Source organism: Monodelphis domestica, chromosome 3 (genome assembly GCF_027887165.1).
Source record: "Monodelphis domestica isolate mMonDom1 chromosome 3, mMonDom1.pri, whole genome shotgun sequence".
Lineage (NCBI taxonomy): Eukaryota > Metazoa > Chordata > Mammalia > Didelphimorphia > Didelphidae > Monodelphis > Monodelphis domestica.
In genome coordinates, this window is record NC_077229.1 from 488,709,176 (window position 1) to 488,731,185 (window position 22,010).

The following is a 22,010-nucleotide window of genomic DNA, read 5'->3' on the forward strand; positions in this document are numbered from 1 at the left end:
TACTGTGTATGTGGTGACCAGGTCACAGAGTCAGTGAATAGAGTTCTAAGGCAAATGATTGTCATGTCCTTCCAACAGTAATAATGTTGATTTAATTACTATAGTCACAACAGGAAGGAGACACCAAGCAGGTTGGAGGATATATGTATAAGGAGGAGAGGGGTGCAGCATGACAATCATGAAGTTTGCTGGAAGAATTCCACTTAAAGGCTTCCCTTTGTTTATTCTCTTTCCTTTATAGTAGTAATAATAATAGTCTCTTGAATATTCATGGTTGTACATTGAAAAATATTTTTAATTCATTTGTTGATTATATAAATTTAAGATATACACTTCTAACAATTAAAATAAAACTGTCAAATTTTGATCGTGGTTAAAGTTGACCTTTTTGATTTCCCTTTTTTGGTTATTATTATTATTTGGTTATTCTGAACTTGACAAACACCAACAAACAAAAGCATTTTCATGTTTAAAGAACAACAAAAAAAGACAGTTGTATCTGAAACAATTAATTTTCATTATTCAGTTTTTACATTATGCTTTTTAATAAAGGATATTAATAAATTAGATATGTTAGTTTCAATGCTACTGTTTCTCCTTCTGAATTTCTTTTCTCTTATGTTCATTCAATGACTTAATAGTGCTTCTTTCTTTTATTGTTCTTTTGGGGGGAGGGAAGGCATCTTTATTGTTAACCCATTCCATCCTATTCAATTCTCCTCTACCTCAGAATTAAAAATAAACCTTCATTTGTAATAATGAAGGTTTATTTTTAATTGTCTCATTTTACAGTTCTATTCCACAACCTCTTTGTCAGAAATTAGAAAACACATTTAATCATTGGTATTCCAAAGACATGCTTTTTCACTGCACGTTCTTAAGTCTTTCAAATCATTTTTCTTTATAGCATTTATCAATTGTTCTCATTCTACTCACTTCATTCTCCATCTTTCTATACACAAATTGTAACAGGTTTAATCTGATCAATTAATAGATAAAGATCTATTAAATGCCTACTACTGTGTAAGAGGGAAATGCCAGAAGGAATGGAAAAGACTGGATTTGAAAAACTGTCTCAGGAAGAGATGAGATGGAATCCAGCTGCCATCTGGGGGATGGGATGGAACTTTCCAGCCAAGCTAAAAGGAGGAGCAGTTGAGAAGCTAAAGGTTCTTTGCACCTTGGTCTGAAGAGAGAAGGAACTAATCCTTACTGTGAAGACTACATACATCCCTTAATCCTTTTGCCTGAGAAACAGAAGATCCTGTCCATTTCATTGGTGATACCTTTAGGATAGATTCTATCCAATAGAGACTTTTCCCTTAGGGGAAAATCAGAGCCTATTCTAAAGAAGACTCCCTGATTCAAATCCCTGAAATCATCTATAGAAGGGAAATAGCTAGGGACTTCCTGTTTTCCTCTATCCTCATTATACTTCAGCCTTTTACCCAAATAAATAGATATTTTGATTTTTACTAAAGGTTCAATCATATTCAGTGTGTTAGGAGGGAAATTACAAAGTAAATCATCTAAAGAAGGAGGCTGAGGGGAATTTTCATTTACCCTTTCAGCTTTAGTCAGACCTGACTCCATAGTTAACAAATCTTCTTGGGGGAAAGGGAAAAAGTGGTGCTACCTTATATTTATTCCCCAAGTATCTGGCAACTCTGGTTCCTTCTCAATTTCTCCACTAATACACTACATACATACACTGTTCTAAATGTTGGAATCTATCCTTTTCATCATTTCTTAAAGTGTAATAATTATATTCCATTATATTTGTAAAGCATGATTTGTTTAACCATTCCTTATTTAATGATCACCTCCTTAGTTTTCAGTTTTCTGCTCCAACAAAAATTGTTGCTTTAAATAATTTTGTACATCTGAGTCCATTTTGTCTTTCTTTGATTTCTTTGGATCTTATACCAGTAATGGTATTGCTTAGGTGCACACACAGTTCATTGATTTTGGTAATATAATGCCAAATTCCTATCCAGATTTTCTGAACAAATTCATGTTCCACCTGTAGTCCATTCGCATGCCTATTTTTCTATATGGCTTTTAACAGTTGTCATTTTCTCCTTTTTTTTTTGGTCATGGTTGCCAACCAAATGAGTGTGAGGTTAAACCCAAGTTGTTTTAATTTGCATTTTTCTCTTTGTTGGCGAGTTGGAGGATATTTTTCATATGGTTGCAAAAAAATTTTTGTTAACATTATGGACTATTCTTTTTGTGAAAACATAGTCACAATTGTAAAAATATAAATAACATATTTTAGGTAGTTTGGCAAAATTTATTTTCTTTTAAACCAGAGGAAAAAATGGGATGTCTCAAACATTTGTCACAAAAATCAATACATAATGTATTCCAACTCCATATCTAGTGATGATAGAATTATTTTTTAAAATCTTAGGCAATCATCATTTTGGGGCTTTTGATTGTTACTTTTGTCCTTTGATCTTATTTTATCTCATGGTTTAAAAAAACCATTTATTTCAAAGTATTGTATGCATTATTATCTCTATTAAACAAATAACAAATTCTATGTTCCTAAAAGAATTTATAGTCTTAAACAACTGGGAACATGTTCTAGTATTATGTGTAGGTTTTCTTGTGATTTTTGAAAGCAGAATTGCAAGAATGTGTGTGTGTGTGTGTGTGTGTGTGTGTGTGTGTGTGTATTCTATATATGTTGATTATCAGCTCTATTTGTTGGACTTTCTCTGAAAGAAAGAAAGTAAATTGTAGAAGGCCAAAAACATAAAAGGAGTAGAGCTATAGGTCAGAAGTGTGCTAATAGGTACCTGGGAAAGAATCTCTGAAGTAGATTTCTCTTACAAAACAAAAAAGTCTTATTTCCAAGATTTACAAGGAATTGATTGAAATGTATAAGAAACATTTTCCAATGAATAAATGGTTATTGGATATGAACAGGCAATTTTCAGAAGGAGAAATACAAATTATCAATAGCTATATGAAAAATGTTCCAAATCACTAAGAATTAGAGAAATTCAAATTCAAAACAGCTCTGAAATTCTACATCAAACTTTGTCATCTTGGCATAGATGACAAAGAAAGTAACCAATGTCAAGTCAATAAACATTTATTGTCTACTAAGGCGATGTGTGCTGTTAGACAGACTAGAGAAAAATAGGTACAGTAGTGCATTGTTAGTGGATCTATGAATTGGTTTAGCAATTTTGGAAAGTAATTTGGAACTTTGAAAACGTTACTAAACTGTATATTCCATTTAATCCACTGATCATATTACATTATTAGGTCTATACCCCAAAGGAGATCAAAGGTCAGAGAAAGAGAACTTTTCCTCTATCCATATATCTGAGAACTAATTCTTTTCCATGTTTTTCTAGTTTATGATGTGACCTTTTATATCTAAACATATTCTCATTGGGAACTTATCTTGGTGTTTAAATTATTAGTTTCTTACATATTGCTATCCAATATTCTCAAGCAGGTTTTATCAAATAATGAGTCATTATCCCAATACCTGGGAGCTTCTACTAGATTCATTTACTTCTGTATGTTTTGTACTTAAAATCCACAAATTGATCTCTATTTCTAACCTATGCCAAATTTTTTTTTTCAATTACTTGTTTATAGTAGAATTTGAGATCTGTTACTGCCAGGGTCTCTTCATTCCCACTTTTTTTCATTATTTTCTTGGAGATTCCTACCTTTTGTGCCTCCATATTACTTTAATTATTATATTTTATATTTCCCTAAAGTAATCTGTTGGTAGTATTATTGGTATGGTATTGAATAAGCAAATTTATTTAGTCAGAGTTCATTTTACTTGCCCTAACCATGGTCAATTAATACTTCTCTAATTAATTATGTCTATAGTTCTATAGTTCTTCTGTGTTCCTGGTAGGTGGACTCAAGTATTTTAAATATTCTGTAATTATTTTAAATAGTATTTCTCTATCTCTTTTTTTTTTTTTGGATTATACAGAAATGCTGATGAACATCAGAAAAGAAAACATTAACTAGTGGGGAGAGGGGATCTTTTGCAGCAGACTTTTCTCTAATTAAAAACTCACTTCTAAGATATATAAAAAACAAATTCAAATTCATTAGAATAAAACTCACTCTCAACTTGACAAATAGTCTTAGGATTTGAAAAGGCTGTTCTCAAGGGTAGAAAACTAGGATATCTATGGTCATATAAAAATATGCTCCAAACTGCTACTAATTAGAAAAATAAATGCAGTTCTGAGGTAACCATATCACAGCCATCAGATTGGCAAAGATGACAAAAAAAGAAAATAGCAAATGTTAGAGAGGCTATAGGAAATCAAGCACAAAACATACACTTTTGAATGAGCTGTGAAAGTACAATGCTCTGGAAAACAATTTTATGCACAAAAAATTAAAAATAACTCTGTTAGCCTCTAACCAAAGATGGTCAAAGAAAGAGGAAATGATAATATTTGTACAAAATTATAGAAATTTGTGGTGGTAAAAAAACTGGAAACTAAGGGGATATCTATCAACTAACTGACTGAATAAATTATAGTTTATGAATATGATAAAATATTATTTTGCTGTAAGAAATGAGGGGGAAAGATGATTTCAAAAAGACAATGAAAGACTTATCCTATCTCATGTAGAATGAAGTCTTAAGAACTCTTCTAATCAACTAAATGAAAAACCATATTTCCAGTATAATGGGGAAAAAACACTACTCGCCTTAGGACAAAGAGATAATAGACTAATATGAATAAAAACTAATTGAGAAATTTGTTTTTGCTTAATTATGCTTATGTGATATCAGGGTTCTGTGTTTCTGTACTTATTTTTTCCACTGCTGGGGGGAGGTGCAGAAAGAGAAAATGAATGCTTGATATTTGATAAAATAATTTTTTTAACTAAGTAAAAAGATCTATATGTGCAAAAATATTTATAGTAGCTCTTTTTGTGATGGCAAAGAACTGAGAATTTTAGACAGTACCTATCAGTTGGAGAACAGCTGAACAAATTATAGTATTTGAAAGTAATGGAATACTGTTGTGCCATAAGAAATGACTTGGAAAGACTTTATGAACTGATGTAATAAAGTGAACAGAACCAAGAGAACAATATCTACTCTAAAAACGTAAAAATAAGCAATTTTAAAAGACAATAATTCTGATTAAGGCAGACCAGACACAGGACCATTGAAGAAGCATGCTGTTCACCTCCTGATAGACACTCCAAACTTAGGATACAGAATAATATATGGCAAATTTGGGAATTCGTTTTGCTTGAGTGCATATTTGTTTCAAAGGTTTTGTTTTTCTCTTTATTTTATTTTAGGGAAGGTGGTAGGTAAAGATAATAAATGTTCATTGAAAAATTATTTTTCTTTAATTTAAGCAACAACAAAAAAAGATTGATTTGACTAAAGAATTGATCAAGGAGAGTGCTGTATGCTGTAGTCCAGTGTACTCACCATGTATAGATAGAACTTGTCAGGGAAATGATAGAGTATAGCTCTATTGCCCCAATTTATTTATTTTAATCTAAGAGATTGGGAAGAATTTTAAGTTTAAAAATCTATATTTTATATTATATTGTGCTATAGAAAGTTGATGTTTAAAATTAATTTATCTTTTATATGCAAGATAACCAGGATAATGTACATATTGGATAGTTGGAGCAGAATTTATGTTTCAAGAGGAAAATTGTAGTAAGGAAAACAGAAGGAAAAAAGCATTGGCAAGGATTTCAGTAGGGGGAGTTTATAAAAGCAATACTGTGGAACTGCTAGATATAGCAAGATGAGAGTTCAGTATGGGGAAATAATAGTAATAGAGGGAAATGGAATGTCTGAGTCAGAAAGGAAAATGTCATTTGAGAAGGTTTCTTTTTGGTAACTGTCACAACTCACTTCCACTGTAGTTATGTATACAAAGGAAATTTCTTCGTATAATATGAGAATAAGAGATAGGATTTTTCTCTACAGAACAGACTTTTAAATTTAGCTTTTACTTATTACCATTTCCCTTTCGAGAAAATGATTCATCATTAAGTGTTTTCAGGTATCCCGCCCCACCCCTTCCTTCATCTGACAGTCATGTCTCAAACTTCTGTTTCCTGAATTAATATGTTGAATATATACATATACATATATTTGTTTTTTATCACTGACACTTCAGCTTCATAATTTTAAGAAAATTGAGAAACTACATAAAAACGGTTGTTTCATATTTGTATGTATTTTTCTTATTACTAAAGGCCAACCTCAGAAGCTTAGCCACAATAACTGCTTTTTCTTTTTTAAATCTAGTTTTAATGCTTCCATTCATACTGTTATTTGCTCTCTAACTTTTTTCTATTTATTTCATCCTTCCATCTATCCATTTACTCATTACATAAATATGTACTGAGTGTCTACTTTTGCTTTCCACTTGAGATGAAAAAAAAATGAGTAAAAAACAACTTCTGTCATCAAAGTTTGCAGTATCTAGTAGGGAAGATGAGATACTTACACAAGTAACTATAATGCAAGTTAGAATGTGATAAATAATGCCACAAGAGAAAGAAAAACTTCTTTCCTTTAAAATTTTTTTGTTGATTTTTGTTATTGTTTTTATATCAGTCTTTCCCCACAGCCACCAACACTCCCTCCAGATTGAACCATTCCTTTGGACAAAGAAAATGAACAGAGATTATTTTACAATCTATTCAACATTCCATCCTGTTTTTCTCTTCCTCCTTTTCTTCCTTTTGCCACAAATGACCAAATGTAAAACAAAATGTTTGGGAATACAGAAGAGTGAGAGATCTCATCTGGCTTGGGGAATCAAGAAGGGATTGAGGGAAGGCACAGCATCTGGGTTGGATTTTGAAAGATTAGCATTTTAACATTGAGAAATTGGAGAGTGTTATAGGCATAAAGAATTATATGATTCCATGCTTTTTTTTTTAAATAAAAGATAGAAGGAAAGAGTAACAAAAGATTTGCTTTATCATTATTGTTCCCAGTTTTAAAAAATTCATATAGAAGAAAAACTTGTGTGATACATTGACAGCTCTAAATAGTTTATCCTGTTTCTCAAGAGATATATTTCCTTGGTTTGGCAAAGAAAACAAATGTTAGGCTGTCTTACTTCTGAAGTACTATTCAACTCTCATTCTAAGGAGAGGGTATAGCTTTTTGTGAGAGAAAAACAATATTATGTTTTTAAAATGAAAGAAGACAAGATGTGCTTTGCGACAAGATAGAGGTTAATGTACCAACCTACAGCTATATCCAAAAGAACTATAAGTTAATACCATTTTTTTCCTAAATGACTATATCCTTGCCAAATGTAACCTAAAAATCATCACAAAGCCTTTTTCATTAGTTTGTAAAACTGTTCCTACTATTTCTCACATTTATTAATGTCATAATGAATATATACTTAATATGACAGAAGGGAACATTATTCCTAAAAAATGCCGTCTTAATTACAATGGGTCATAATTGTATTTTTTATTTAAATTGCCAAATTTATTTTCAGCTTTACCTAATTTCCTTTTGGGTTTGTGTCTTGTAAATGTGCTATCGTTTATATTTGTCATTTTCCTTCCTTTTGAGAAACTAGTGACAGGAAAGAAGCAATAACAAAAAACTCAGTGGTAAGCTGTTAAGGAAGGAACTTTCTCATACATTCATCTAGAAGGCCCTACTAAGACAACATTACATGAGTAAACTTGCCCAGGCTAAGATCCCAAGCAGACTTATTTGTTATTATAATGATAGGGATAGGAAACTAAGTGCAATCAGAAGTTCCAACCCTTTTCAGAATATCTTCATTGAAATGTATTAGCTCCCAGATTATTAGTAGTGTCTTTTTGCATGTTATTCAACTTTCAAATACTTTAACATTTTAAAAATGAATTTGAGTATTACATACTTAAAAATCATTGATTTTCTCATTTATTTTACAGTGTAGCCTCAAAGAAAGAGTTTCATGTCTTCTTGATCAATAGTTTGTGATACAGAGTCTTTTGTAAAAAGTAACCTAGTTTTGATTAATTTCTTATTGCTTCAGTACTTGAGGAAGCCATGATTTCAGCCATGTTGGCACAATGATACAACTCTCAACCCCTCTGTTCCCTTAATCTAGATGGTTTAATCTCCATGGCCAGCAATATATAATTGGTGTTCTCTGAAAATTTAGCTAAACTAGTTCTTTCCTTAATTAGTCTTTCCAAGGTTTCCAAAGTTTATGCTCTATCAGCATACCTTTATTTGGTCACCTCTATGTTGTAGTGAGGTTTTAGAATTTTAGAAGGGTATCTGATAGTAATGGAATACTATTGTGCTGAAAGGAATAATAAACTGAAGGAATTCCATGTGAACTGGAAAGACCTCCAGAAATTGATGCAGAGCAAAAGGAGCAGAACCAGGAGAAAATTGTACACAGAGACTGATACATTATAGCACAATCAAAAGAAATAGACTACTAGCAGCAATGCAATGATCCAGGACAATCCAGAGGAAATTAGGAGAAAGAATGCTATCCACATCCAGAGAAAGAACTGCGGGAGCAGAAATGCAGAAGAAAAATATATGATTGATCACATGGTTTGATAGGTTTATAATTGGGGTTTTGATGTTATGGAAGTGTGAAGTGTGAATCAAACTTTGTCAGTCAGCAACTTTTAATTTAATCAACCAAAAACTGAAACCACCCCTACTTAACACTTTGTTAGCCAACAAGTAAAAGAATTCACAAGTCACTTACTTAAAGAGTTCATACTCTCAGAAACTTAATCAGTCAGGAACTTGTGAATCCTTTTGATAAAATTTTATACCTTCAGAGGATGAGAGGTATGAATCCCACAGACACCACCTCCTGGGCAGTGCTAGACAATTTAGAAGCTGTGATTGGCCCCTGTGAAGGGGGGGAAGGGACAAGAAGTCACTATAAAAGCCCAGAACTTCCTCAGCTGGAGAGAGTCTTCTGCAAGCAGTCTTCTGGAGGTCATCATTGTCTTTGGTAATGGTCTTCGACTGGTGACCTGCCTCTTGGAGGTAACTTGGGACTTCTTAGTGTGAATGAGTAGCTGGACTTCCTTTCCTGGTATCTGAAGAGAGTTTCAGAGAGGCCTTCCTTTCTTGGAGGAGGGTGGAACTTTGGGTCCTCCAGTCAAGGGTTAACAAGTGTAAAAATTAAATTTATATCTCCAATAATAAAAATATTATATTTTATGAGGTTTATTAAGGATCATTAGAAATCAAGGAATAAGGAGGATAGAAAATAAAAACCACATGTCCATGGCTGATTAGCCCATTTAAAATCCCCACACTTAGCTTACCACTATACTTGCTGCATCATTATAAAGGAAGAGAACGTGGGAGGCGTTACTGCCAGTTAAATACCAATCGTGATCTCGCCAACATGGAGACTCAGGAGAAATTATAGGGAATTCTGGGAAATACCAAGGACTTATGGGGAATGAAGTCTAGGGTTCAAAATCTCCATTTATACACTAGCCTTGCTGGGCTGAGCTGAACAATGGAGCAATATTTAGTGTGATAGGGTAGACATCTTCTCTACCCTCTTTTTGCATTTCTCTACTTTTACTCTTTCTACCTTTTTGTAAATAAAGCTACTAAAAGTCTTTTTGGTGTGATCTCTAATTACTTAGAGAAATAGGTTTTGAATAATGATACATGCATAACCCAGTAGAATTGCTTATCAGCTCTGGGAGGGTTGTGAAGATTGGATTTAGCTATTTCCTGAGGAATGTCTTGGGAACTCTAAATTACTCCACCCTACTTAGACCACACTTTAGGGGAAGAAAAAGTTGTAATCTCCTGGTTGAACAATGAAGGTACTTAACTCTTACCTTATAGTGAAGCTCGAACTTTAAGTTAAATATATCTTAAGATCTTAATACAAGAAGGTGTTAAATATCTATAAAGGTTAAATTAATCACAAAAAGGTTAAGTAACTCTAAAGATAATCAATAAATAAATTAATCAAAAGAAGATGAGAACTAAAAGTATGGGCAGTCCTGGAGAAAAGCCTTTGGTGTGATTGGTAGATGTGAAAATTTAGAGGAGGAGACACAAGGGTGAAAAATCTATATATTTGGACCACTTCCTCTCTCTGGGACCTTTTGAGGCAGAGAATTGGCTGATAGTAGCGTACTGGGCCTTTCAGCATCTTAGCGTGGCTACAAGCTATTGTCCAGTTCAGTGGTGAGTTTCTGGCTATTTCCCTCCTTTACTTTTCCAAACTTTATCTCTTAGAAGCCTCTAATATTCTTCAGAGACCTAGAGGTAGGGATTTTAAACTTCCCCTGGCACAGGCCAAGCAGGAGAAATCCTATATCCTCTTCCCTCCTTCTTTTTAAATTCCATCCTTCTATATTAATTAAATTACCATAAATTTCCAGACTGACTTGGGTATTTTATTTGGGATTTCCCCTGGTGGCCAATTAAATCTAGATTTAAGTCACAATACCCTAAAATTATCTTTACAGGGGGGGAGGGAAGAGGAATGGGAAAAATCATGGATCATGAAACTATGAAAACATTCTAAATAAGTAAATAAAATTTAAAAACAAGTGAATTATCAAGCCTCTTAAACAGTAGGTTGACATTTTTCAGTTTTGTCCCTATACTGCATTACATTACATTACATTACATTACATTACATTACATTACATTACATAGGCCTTTTTTAAAAAAACAGATTGTCCCTCAAAGAAATGTTATGATTTAGTAATGAATGAATTATGCTATGGAGAATTAAAGGATACTACTACTTAAATAAATGTTCAAGTGTCTAAAGATTAACAACAGAGTACCTTTTTTCCTCTTTTAGCAATTTTTCTGTTTATATTATATTGCCTAATTTTAAGATGGTGATTTCTTCTCTTTTATGAAATACTATTTACTTTGGGAGTATGAGCCACAACCCCCCCCCCCCAATATTCTAGAACTTCTCTACTTGACAAAGAGACCTGACTTAAAATTCCTTCCCACAAAAGACTCTTGAGTGCATTCTGTTGGATGATGGACTCCATAGGGAATACCTTGTACTTGACTAGTGATCTTCCTTATTATCTTGTTTTTCTCCTACTTAACATTCATTCCTGTATTCAATAGTCCTACTATGTGTGAAGTCCTGCACAAAAGAATTTAGTCTTTATCTTCAATGACATTTCTCAAAAAATTATCCCTTTGTCTAGTCATTTGGCACAGCCTGGTCCTGCCTGTCTCATAGCTTAAAATTGGTAACTGTTATTTGTTTCCTAGAAACTTAGCATTTATACCTTTTTTGGACAAGGTGCGGTTCTTTGAAGGCAAAGATTGCTTTCTGTTTCTGCTTCTTCTCTTTTGGTATCCTCAGGATTTAGCACAGCATCTGGCATATAGTATTTAATAGTTGACTGACTGATTTTCCCTAAGGTCCTAGAAATGAAATCTTCCTAAGGAAAATTTTACAAACAGATAAATCATTGAGCATAGTGACCTAAAAAAGATACATCCTAAGAAGGAGCAAAGCTTTGCTCCTTGCAAGGAAGAAGCAAGGAAGATTTCATTTCTAGGACCTTAGGGAAAATCAGTCAGTCAACTATTAAATACTATATGCCAGATGCTGTGCTAAATCCTGAGGATACCAAAAAAGAAGAAGCAGAAACAGAAAGCAATCTTTGCCTTCAAAGAACTTATATTCTAGTGAGTTGTGACTATTTGTCTGTAAAAAAAGTGTGTTGTATATTTCTATGTAAATTTAAGTACCTTGATACAGGTAAACATAGAGCAGATGCAAGTTAGCTTTAAAGGAAGGGGGAAAGCACTATCAGCATTTTAGAATTCAAAAGGAGTTTGAAAATCTAATTTAACCACATCATTTTGAAGACTTAAAAAACTAAAGTACAAAAAGGTCTAATGATTTCTCCCTTGTACTCAACTTTTTTTTCCCTCCGTTACCAGGGGTCCCCACACTTCAGGAAGGGGCACCTCTTTCATTGCTGGTCACTGAGAGGAATACTGCATGTGGTGGTGCCACAAAGCGAGGCGTTGCTCATGTACAGTACTGCTTCTGGTGACATAATCCTTTGTGTGGCACCTAAAATAAGGTGCCACACAAAGGATTATGTGGCTGCACAATGGAAGAAGTCAGCATGGTGAGCAGCGATCTGGGGGAAGGGATTCCACACTGTGTATACTGCTTCCCTGTTAGGGTTAGGGTTAGGTTTTTATTTTTATAGTCTGGCCCTCCAACAGTCTGAGGGACAGTGAACTGGTCCCCTGTCCTTTACTATACACTATAATATTTTGTTCAGTCCAAAGGCACAAATGTTCCCAATTTGAATTTCCCTGTTTTGAATGATCATTGTTTTAGGTAAAATGATATTGTTAAACAGAAGAAGGCCTGAGTGGAATTCACCAGTTTTTTTCCTTTTCTAACAGCAACATGCATAAATTTTAAGCTTAATTAGTGTTCACTTTCTCTGTATTTCTGCTTATAGTTTTTAAGATAATGATTTTTAGTTGAAGGTGTTCAAGTCAGAGAGCACTTTGCCTTTTAGGGTAGCTTTCAATAATGCTATTAATTTCATCTGTCTTTGTATTTCAATAAAATCTTTTTTACAAAAACTATTTTGCAGAATATTCCATAATCTAGGACCATGTTGATGAACCTATGGTACTCTTGCCAAAGGGTGCTGCTTCCTTCCCCCTCTCCACATGTACTTAAGGACATTTCTCACATCACCCACCCCTTTCCCAGCAGCCCAATGGAAGCACTTCCTCCCTCCCCTATCTGGGGCAAGATGGGAGGGCTCACATGGGGTGTGAGGGTTGCAGTTTAGGCACTCAGTCTCTAAAAGGCTTACCATCACTAGTCTAGGATATAGATAATGCCATCATTGTTGATGGAAACTAATTCTTTACGCATTACAATGTTTATAGAATACCTGCTGCTATGCCAAGTATAAACTTCATTGGAATCATAATTATAAGGGGATCATTTTGTCTTTGTATTCTTAATAGTCATAATGTTTCTAGTATACAGACTCTGATTAAGTGAACTAATTCTTTCTGTTAATATATTTGGCCTTTCTTTTAATAGATCCATCCTGCTAAGAATAGTTTTCTTCCAGTTAAAAGTTTTTTATTGATATATTTTGTTTTCATATTCTTTTCATCTCTGAATCTTCTCCTTCTCTTTCTTCTTGATCCATGCCTTGTAACAAAGAAGACCAAAAAGAAGGGGGAAAGCAATTTAGTAAAACTGAGCAACATATCATTACTGACATAAAACCACAGTATTTGCATTATTGCACCAACATAGGCCCTTGCTTGTATAGTACTTCTAATGTTCTTTTTTAAGAATGAGAAATTAGTTATGAAGTAGAAAATGGCAGTACTGTTCCATACATGGTTCTATCTTGCATTCGCTTTCATTTTCTCACCTGAGCTTACAGTTTATATTGATTGTCCATACTGAAATGGATATATCAAAAGGATGGAATTGTAACACTTCAATTTCACTTCCTTTTTCAATCACTGCTAAGTATTAAAATGCCAAACTAGCTTCTAACATGATTGTTGATCTATTCTTAGAAATCATCTTGAATTTTGATTCAACTGCTGAAAACAGTATTGAACTCTATGCAGTTATTTACACCAACACTATTATGGGAATACTGGTTACATTTATTGTAATCACCTATAATCAATAATCTGTTCAGTTTCTACCCATCAAGTGTGCAGGTTTAAAGCCATCCAAAACATTTACTATCGATCATTGTTGATATTGATAAGTTACACATATTTGGAGAAGGGAACTTAGGTTTTTAAATTTTCATAGGATATTGATGCAAGGAAATCTTTTTTCCCCAAAGAAAAATATATGAATAATGGAGAAGTATCTTTTTCATGATTTCATATACATAAGGCATTGACTTCTCAATGGACAGAGAAACGGGTAGAGGGAATGAGAATTTGGAACCGAAAATAAAATTCAATTTAAAAAAATAAAGTTATCAAGTAATAGAGACTATGCAAGAAGTCATTATATTACCACTCTGGTTCTGAATATATCTTATGAGTATTCTTTTTCTGTTGACTCAGATTTAAACTTTTCTTCTGAAAGTAAACAATATGGTAGCACTAGCATCTTTTAGTAACAAAATATATATTTAAAGTGTCCATTCTTTTTTTCATTTAGGTTGACAAATTTGCAATGGAATTGGAACAGAGCCGTGACCTGCACTGTACTATTATACACATCGACATGGATGCTTTTTATGCAGCTGTAGAAATGAGAGACAATCCAGAACTGAGGGATAAGCCTATTGCAGTAGGATCAATGCGTATGCTGGTAAGTCAGTAAAGATCCAAGACAGAAAGAATGTTGTGTAAGAAATTAAATTTAGGGTTTTGATTAAAATATAAGAATTCTAAAGTAATATTGTGGTTGCCAATTTAAAAATATTAAAGCACAAGTCAAAATGACTTTTAGTAGCTTTTACTTACAAAGAGGTGAAAAGAGTGAGAGAAATGTAAGAAGAAGGTAGAGAAAACGTCTAGCCTAAAACATTAAATGTTGTTCCAGTGTCTGACTCAGCCCCAGCAAAGCTCTGTAACCCTCAGCCAGAGGACCTGGTGGTAACTTGTGCAAAGGTTCCACCAATTCTGCCTTCTCCCAGACAGGAAAGCCACTCTGGAACTAATCTCTCCAGAATCCAGGAAAGGAAGGCCAGCTTCTCACTCACCCAAAGGAAAAGATCCAGAAGCAGTCCTCCAAGAAGCTGTCCAAGAGCCAAAGTCAAGGTCCAAGCCGAAGGTCAAGTTCAAAGCCACCTCCAAAAACCAAATAACCAGCCAAAGATCCCTAGATAGGAAGTTCAGTATTTTTTATAGTCCTTTTTCCCATCACTTTCTGTCCCTTCCTCCACTTTAGAGGAACCAATTGCAGTCTTTCAATTTGTTTAGCATTGCCCAGAGGGGTGGTCAGTGACCTCTGAAATTGTTACCCACTCTAGTAAGTGGCTTGCGAACTCCCTTACTTAGTGTTAAGAAGGGATATTTAAGTTTTTAGCTGATTAATTTAAAAATTGCTGATTGATAGACAAAGAAAGTTTGATTCACTCTTCACAGCTGTTATAATAAAGTCAAGGAAATTTTTTTCTATCCCAAATTACAGCTAAGTCCCAATTTCATAAGTACAGTTCTTTCTACTCCAAATTACAGGCAGGACCAAATTAATGTGAAACACAAATCCTACAAAGTAGAGGCATGTTTTTGAATTCACACTATTTGAAATAATAATTATGTAAATATTGTAATTGGTTCTGGCTCATTGGAAATAGGCTCAGTCTTGCTTCTTCATTCAATATTTCAGTACTTCACCCAGCAATACCATTGCTAGGTCTGTTTCCCATGGAGATTAGGGAAAGAGAAAAAGAGCTCTCATTGTAGTGGCAAAGAATTGGAAACTACAGGGATGCCCATCAGTTGGGGAATGGCTAAACAAATTGTGGTATATGGTTGTGATGAAATACTACTGCACCATAATAAACAATGAACAAACTGATTTTTTTAAAACTTAGAAAGAACTATATGAGATAATGAACAGTGAAACATAGAACCAAGAGAACATTGTTCACAGCCATAGAACTAATACCAGAAGAATAAACTGAGAATGCTACTTCCAGAAGGTGAACAGAGAGATAGAACAAGAAGAATTTAACTTAATTTAATTTATATGAACATGTTAATCTCCATGACAGTATCCTATGTGATGCAGTGGAGAGAGGTTGGGACACTAATGGACGGAATCTGTTATGTAGATACAAAGAAAGGCAAGTTAAACATATGGGAGATCTGTGGTTTCATTTGTATAATATCTTATTTTTATATATGGAAATGATCGTTTTGTTTGGATTTGTAAACATTTGAAATAAAAAGATGAAAAATGAAAAAAAAAGCACTCCCTACTCTGGCAAAAAGAAATTCTTATTGTTTGCAGATACAGCATATGCTAAGTATTTGTTTTAGAAAAATACAGTGTCCTTTCCTGGTGTGGTATAGAAATTGGCTTCTAATTTAATGAAATTTGGATCACAAATTCTTTAAATTTATTCAAACAGAATTCTGTTAGTTTGATAGATGACTTCAAAATTTGTAGGCTTACAAAAGAGTCTTGCTTTAAGGAACATCAGGGAAATTTCAAAATTATAACTTAAACCTTGTTATTCATTGTTGCTAAAAAATTCAGTTCTCAAGCAGTTTAAGTATAGGAGTTCATATCAGCATGTCTTTCTATTCTTCTGTATGCATAGCTGTCATAGCAACCCCATTGAAATCATTTTATGCTTGCTTATGTGAACCACTTTGTGTCCTTCTAATGTGTCCTGTACAATTTGTTCCAATTTCTCTCCTACATGGTCCCCTTCCATTGAATGGAGTATATATGGCTATTGTAAATACTACAAAGACAAAAAGTTGTCAGTAGAAAAATATGGTAATTGTTGGCAATTTGATCTTATTATTATAGCTTTGTTGATCAGATGTGGTCTGGGGAGGAGTCAGGGAAAAATAATTTCTACTTTTTGTTAAATTCAGATTTGCTTTTCTTTCTTTGTTGAGACTGTAGACACAGTCCATATTTATGATAGTGGGTTTTCTCATCTTCTGGCAGGGGGTATCAATTCATTTCAAGGAGAATGGTAGCTTCTGGGTGATGCCACCTTTCCCAATTCTTTTCCCTGGCCCACATTCAAAATTTTACTTGCCAGGAACCTTAACAGCATTAACATCTTCTTAAAAAAACAAACAAACAGGAAGACAATAACATATAGGACAATTAGGTTCTGTCCCTACTATTTGTAGTGAGTGTACAGAAGTTCACCTGAGGACAAACACAAATAAAAACCTACTATGTGAGGACAAAACTTGACGGCAAAAGCAAGTCATAGAAGCATATTTGTTCCCTACCAAATCCCAAGAAGAGGGGGAAGGTGGGTGGCTCAGTGAATTAAGAGCCAGGCCTAGAGATGGGAGGTCCTAGGTTCAAATCTGGCCTCAGACACTCCCCAGCTGTGTGACCCTGGGCAAGTCACTTGACCCCCATTGCCTAGCCCTTACCACTCTTCTGCCTTGGAGCCAATACACAGTATTGACTCCAAGATGGAAGGTAAGGGTTAAAAAAAAAAAAATCCCAAGAAGATTCCCTGTGTCCTAGACCTAGAGTTCAAATTATCAGCCAAGAACAAGAATCTCCACTTTCCAAGTTCTCATAAATGACTAGTACAATAGGTCTCACCATTATTAAATATGAAGATTATTTCTAATTTTTTTTTATTTGAAAAGTTTTTTAACTTTTATACTAAATCATTTCCTTGTATTTTTCATATGCACAGCTAACTTGAACTTCCCTGGTAACAAAACAACATAAACAGTTAAGCAAAACCTACTAACAGAGGAATAAATGTGATTCCATTTGTGGCACTCTATACCTGTTTACTTCTCTAACAAGAAGAGGGAAATGTTTCATAATTTGCCTTCTAGGATCAATATTGGTCATTACACCAGCTACCTTTTAGTCTTCATTTGGATTATTATAGTCAGCAAGTATATTTTCTCATCATTCCTTTTCCTTTTATCTGCCATAGTCTTTGTATATCTCTAAGTTCCCCATTTCTTATAGAGCAAAAATGTTCTATTATATTCACATCACAGAAACTTCAGTTATTCCATAATTGATTGACTCCCTACTTCATTATCATTTTTCTCAAACATATAAAGTGCTGCAATAATATTTTGAAATGGGGATTTTCATTCTGTCTTTAACTAGTATTAGAATTGTTGAATCTTAATATTATGAATATTTGGTCTCTTTTCTCATAATTCGAAACATTTTTGAACAGCTAAAACAAATCATAGTTCCATCAACAATTTCTTAATATGTTTGTCTGCTCCTACTCCATTCCACAATTGACTCTTTTCATATTTTACTATCTTGCCAATATGATGACTCAGAGTTCACCTTAAAGTTGTTTTATTTAATTTTTTTGGGCCCAGACTTGTGTCATCCAAATAGCTTTTCCATTATAGAAACTCCTGCTATCACTCATATATTGTCAACTATTGCTGGAGACACTGGAAAGATAACTCACTTGCCCAAGGTTTGTGAATCTAGATCTTCCAGATCTTGAGTTTAGCTATTTATCCATTATGCAACATTGCCTTGTTTTGCCAATTAATTTCCATTTTTATTAGGAACTAGGAACATTTTTCCTTAATGCGTAATTTATACTTCTTATGAAAATCTTTTTGTTCATATTCTTCTACTATTGTCTTTTGAAGATTTAGCTAAGCCTCACTTAATTTTTTTAATTGAAAATTTTTGTTTAATTAATTTAGAATATTTTCCCATGGTTAAATAATTCATGTTCTTTCCCTCCCCTCCTCTTCCCTCCCCCCCCCCCCGGCTCCCCCATAGTGTAGCTGATATGCAATTCCACTGGGTTTTTACTTGTGTCATTAATCAAGACCTATTTCCATATTATTGATAATTGCACTAGGGTGATCGTTCAGAGTCTCTATATCCCCATCAACCCATGTGATCAAGCAGTTGTTTTCCTTCTGTGTTTCTATTCCCACAATTCTTCCTTTGAATATGGATAGTATTGTTTCTCATAAGTTCCTCAGAATTGTCCTAGATCATTGCATTGCTGCTAGAAGAGAAGTCCATTACATTCGATTGTGCTGTCACAGTATATCAGTCTCTGTGTACAATGTTTTCCTGGTTCTGCTCCTCTCACTCTGCATCAATTCCTGGAGGTTGTTCCAGTTCCCATGGAATTCCTTCACTTTATTATTCCTTTGAGCACAATAGTATTCCATCACCAACATATACCACAATTTGTTCAGCCATTCCCCAATTGAAGGGCATCCCCTCATTTTCCAGTTTTTTGCCACCACAAAGAGCGCAGATATAAATATTTTTGTACAAGTCTTTTTCCCTATGATCTCTTTGGGGAATAATGCCCATCAGTGGTATGGCTGGATCAAAGGGCAGACAGTATCTTAAAGCCCTTTAGGCATAGTTTCAAATTGCCATCCAGAATGGTTGGATCAATTCACAACTCCACCAGAAATGCCTTAATGTCCCAACTTTGCCTCATCCCCTCCAGCATTCATTACTTTCCTTTGCTATCATGTTAGCCAGTCTGATGGGTGTGAGGTGATACCTCAGAGTTGTTTTGATTTGCATCTCTCTGATTATAAGAGATTTAGAATACTTTTTCATGTGCTTATTAATAATTTCGATTTCTTTATCTGAAAACTGCCTATTCATGTCCTTTGCCCATTTATTAATTGGAGAATGGCTTGATTTTTTGTACAATTGATTTAGTTCTTTGTAAATTTGAGTAATTAGACCTTTGTCAGAGGTTTTTGTGAAGATTGTTTCCCAATTTGTTGCTTCCCTTCTGATTTTAGTTACATTGGCTTTGTTTATACTGGGTTTTTTTTTTTAAGAAGATGGAGAGGGGGCAGCTGGGTAGCTCAGTGGATTGAGAAACAGGCCTAGAGACGGGAGGTCCTAGGTTCAAATCTGGCCTCAGACACTCCCCAGCTGTGTGACCCTGGGCAAGTCACTTAACCCCCATTGCCTAGCCCTTACCACTCTTTTGCCTTGGAGTCAATACACAGTAATGACTCCAAGAAGGAAGGTAAGGGTTTTATAAAAAAATAATAATAATTTAAAAAAAGAAGTTGGAGAAAAAGATGATGATGATTATGGGTTTGATACCTGAGTAGATGAGCTGATGAAGACCTGCTCCAGCGTGATAGCAGCATCAGAAATGAGAGATGTTAGTAAAGTAGAAATGACAGGACCTTAACAGCTGATTGGATATGGGGGAAGAAGGATAAGAGAATAAGGAATTGAAAATGACACCTATATTGTGAACTCGATCCTAACAGGGGAAAGGTTTGAAGGGAAAGATAAGAATGAGTAGGTAATATAAAATCTTGATCCTGTGAAGTTGAGCTTATAAAAGAACTATTACCTTGGCAACTTCCATTTTTAGAAAAGATGTGTTACTTATAAATATCTAGATATATACCCAATTAAATTTACAGAATTTTAATGTGATTATTTTTCATTTTCAGGCCACTTCAAATTATCATGCAAGAAGGTTTGGAGTACGGGCAGCTATGCCTGGATTTATTGCCAAGAGACTCTGCCCACAATTAACCATAGTGGCTCCAAATTTTGACAAATATAAAAAAATAAGCAAAGAGGTAAGAACACTGAATAATTGGGGATTTTCAGTGATGCATCAAAATATTAATTTCATGTAAGTTTTTCTAAGTAAAGGACAAAACAGTGAGTTATAATTTGCTTATAAACTTAGAGTGTGCAAATAAATAACCTGGGGATTTAAAATCCTGAAAGTACTTTGATGGCAAATGACCAATTTGTTCTGTGGGAAACAATCTGAAATATTTTACAAACTGCATTATGCCTTTTCTTTAACATGAGATTGTCAAAATCCATAGAAAGGAGTTTGGGGGGGGGGGAGCAAATTTACAAATTGGCAGCTTAAAGCTTAGGGGGAGGTTAATGCAGTGTCAAAAAGTATGTGGTTTGTATTGGGTTGAAGCATACTACCTCCTCTGGATTTAAGCTGACTATAGATGTGAAATGAGACATATATTTTCTGCCATGGCCAGTGTGTTAATTTGTTTTGCTTCGCTACATTTCTTTCTTGAAAGCAAGAGTTTTTATGAGATAAGGGATTGGGTAGTCATTGGGAAGTAAGAGCATTGTATTTTAAAGAGCATTAATAAAAAATTTAATTTTTATACATCAAAGTTAAATCATTTAAAAAATATATATATTTCATTCTGTTCCTTTTAGGACTAGGCCTGTTATTTCTGTTGCCATTAATGGAAGTAAAGCTTTTGTGTTTTGAAGTTATGAAAAGACTTTTGGGATTACATTGAAACTTATTTTAATTGTTAATAATTTCAATTTTTAAGTAAACAGTATTCATTTTCTTCTAATGCCAAGTCATAAGATTTAGAGACAGTCAAATAATTCTTAGAATCTACTTTTGTCATCAATTTTCAAACTCTTGCCTAATCTAGTCTTCCTCAAAACTTTTATCAGGTAACAAAAGTAATTGGTTTGCCTTTATTTTAGTATCTTTCCTTTTCTAAGCCCTGGTTGAAGATATTAATGATTAATAAAGCATTCAAAAGACTGACAGAGAAGGAGAAGCAAGGAGATTAAGTGGCATAAATATTTTTTAATATATACACATTATAGGAGAAAATTTTACTGAGATGAGTCTTCTGGTTATGTAGTACATAGAAAAAGTGAGAAAGAATTGAGGTCTTAAGCCATACTCTAAAGCATCCTGGCTATATAACTGGCCAAGTCATTTAATCCCTCAGTGCTCCTAGACAGCTCTAAAATTAAATTATAGAATGGTTGCAATCTGTATTGGTAGAAGGAATTCAGGGCAGCTAGATGGTGCAGTGGATAGAGCCCTGAGTCTGGAGTCAGGAAGGCCTGAGTTCAAATCTGGCCTCAGACAATTAACTAGCTGTGTCACCTTGGGCAAATCACTTCACTCTTCACTTATAAAATAAGCTGGAGAAGGAAAATACCACTTCCTAGTATCTTTGCCAAGAAAATCTCTAGTGGGGTCATATTCTGTTTAAGAACATTATTCAAATGCTGTCTTCTGTAAGAACAGATATGATTAAAGTTGTCTGAATAAAGTTTGTTGGTAGGCCTATGCCACGATTTTTAATGACTAACTTACAACATTAAAAAATAAGCTTTCTTTTTTATGACAACTTTTTTCTCATTGCATCTTAAGTAAAAATTTATTAGAAACCTACTGTGTACCAAGAAGAAATAGAAAAAAAAAACCATAATGCCTCTCTTCATAGAGTTCACATACACAGATATATATTTATGTAATTCTAAAACACAATGGTACATAAATGTAATAAAGAAATACAGCCTACT

At 34.0% G+C, this 22,010-nt stretch overlaps 1 protein-coding gene across 5 annotated transcripts in view; it reads left to right on the forward strand.

Annotated features, from left to right (window-relative positions):
* POLK (DNA polymerase kappa) overlaps positions 1–22,010 on the forward strand; it is a 91,303-nt gene that overhangs the window by 42,759 nt on the left and 26,534 nt on the right. For all 5 annotated transcript variants that reach the window (XM_007486550.3, XM_007486551.3, XM_007486552.3 and 2 more), the window contains 2 exons: positions 14,184–14,336; positions 20,138–20,269. In XM_007486550.3, the coding sequence (XP_007486612.2) occupies positions 14,184–14,336; positions 20,138–20,269 (285 nt within the window). The remainder of the gene's footprint in view (positions 1–14,183; positions 14,337–20,137; positions 20,270–22,010) is intronic.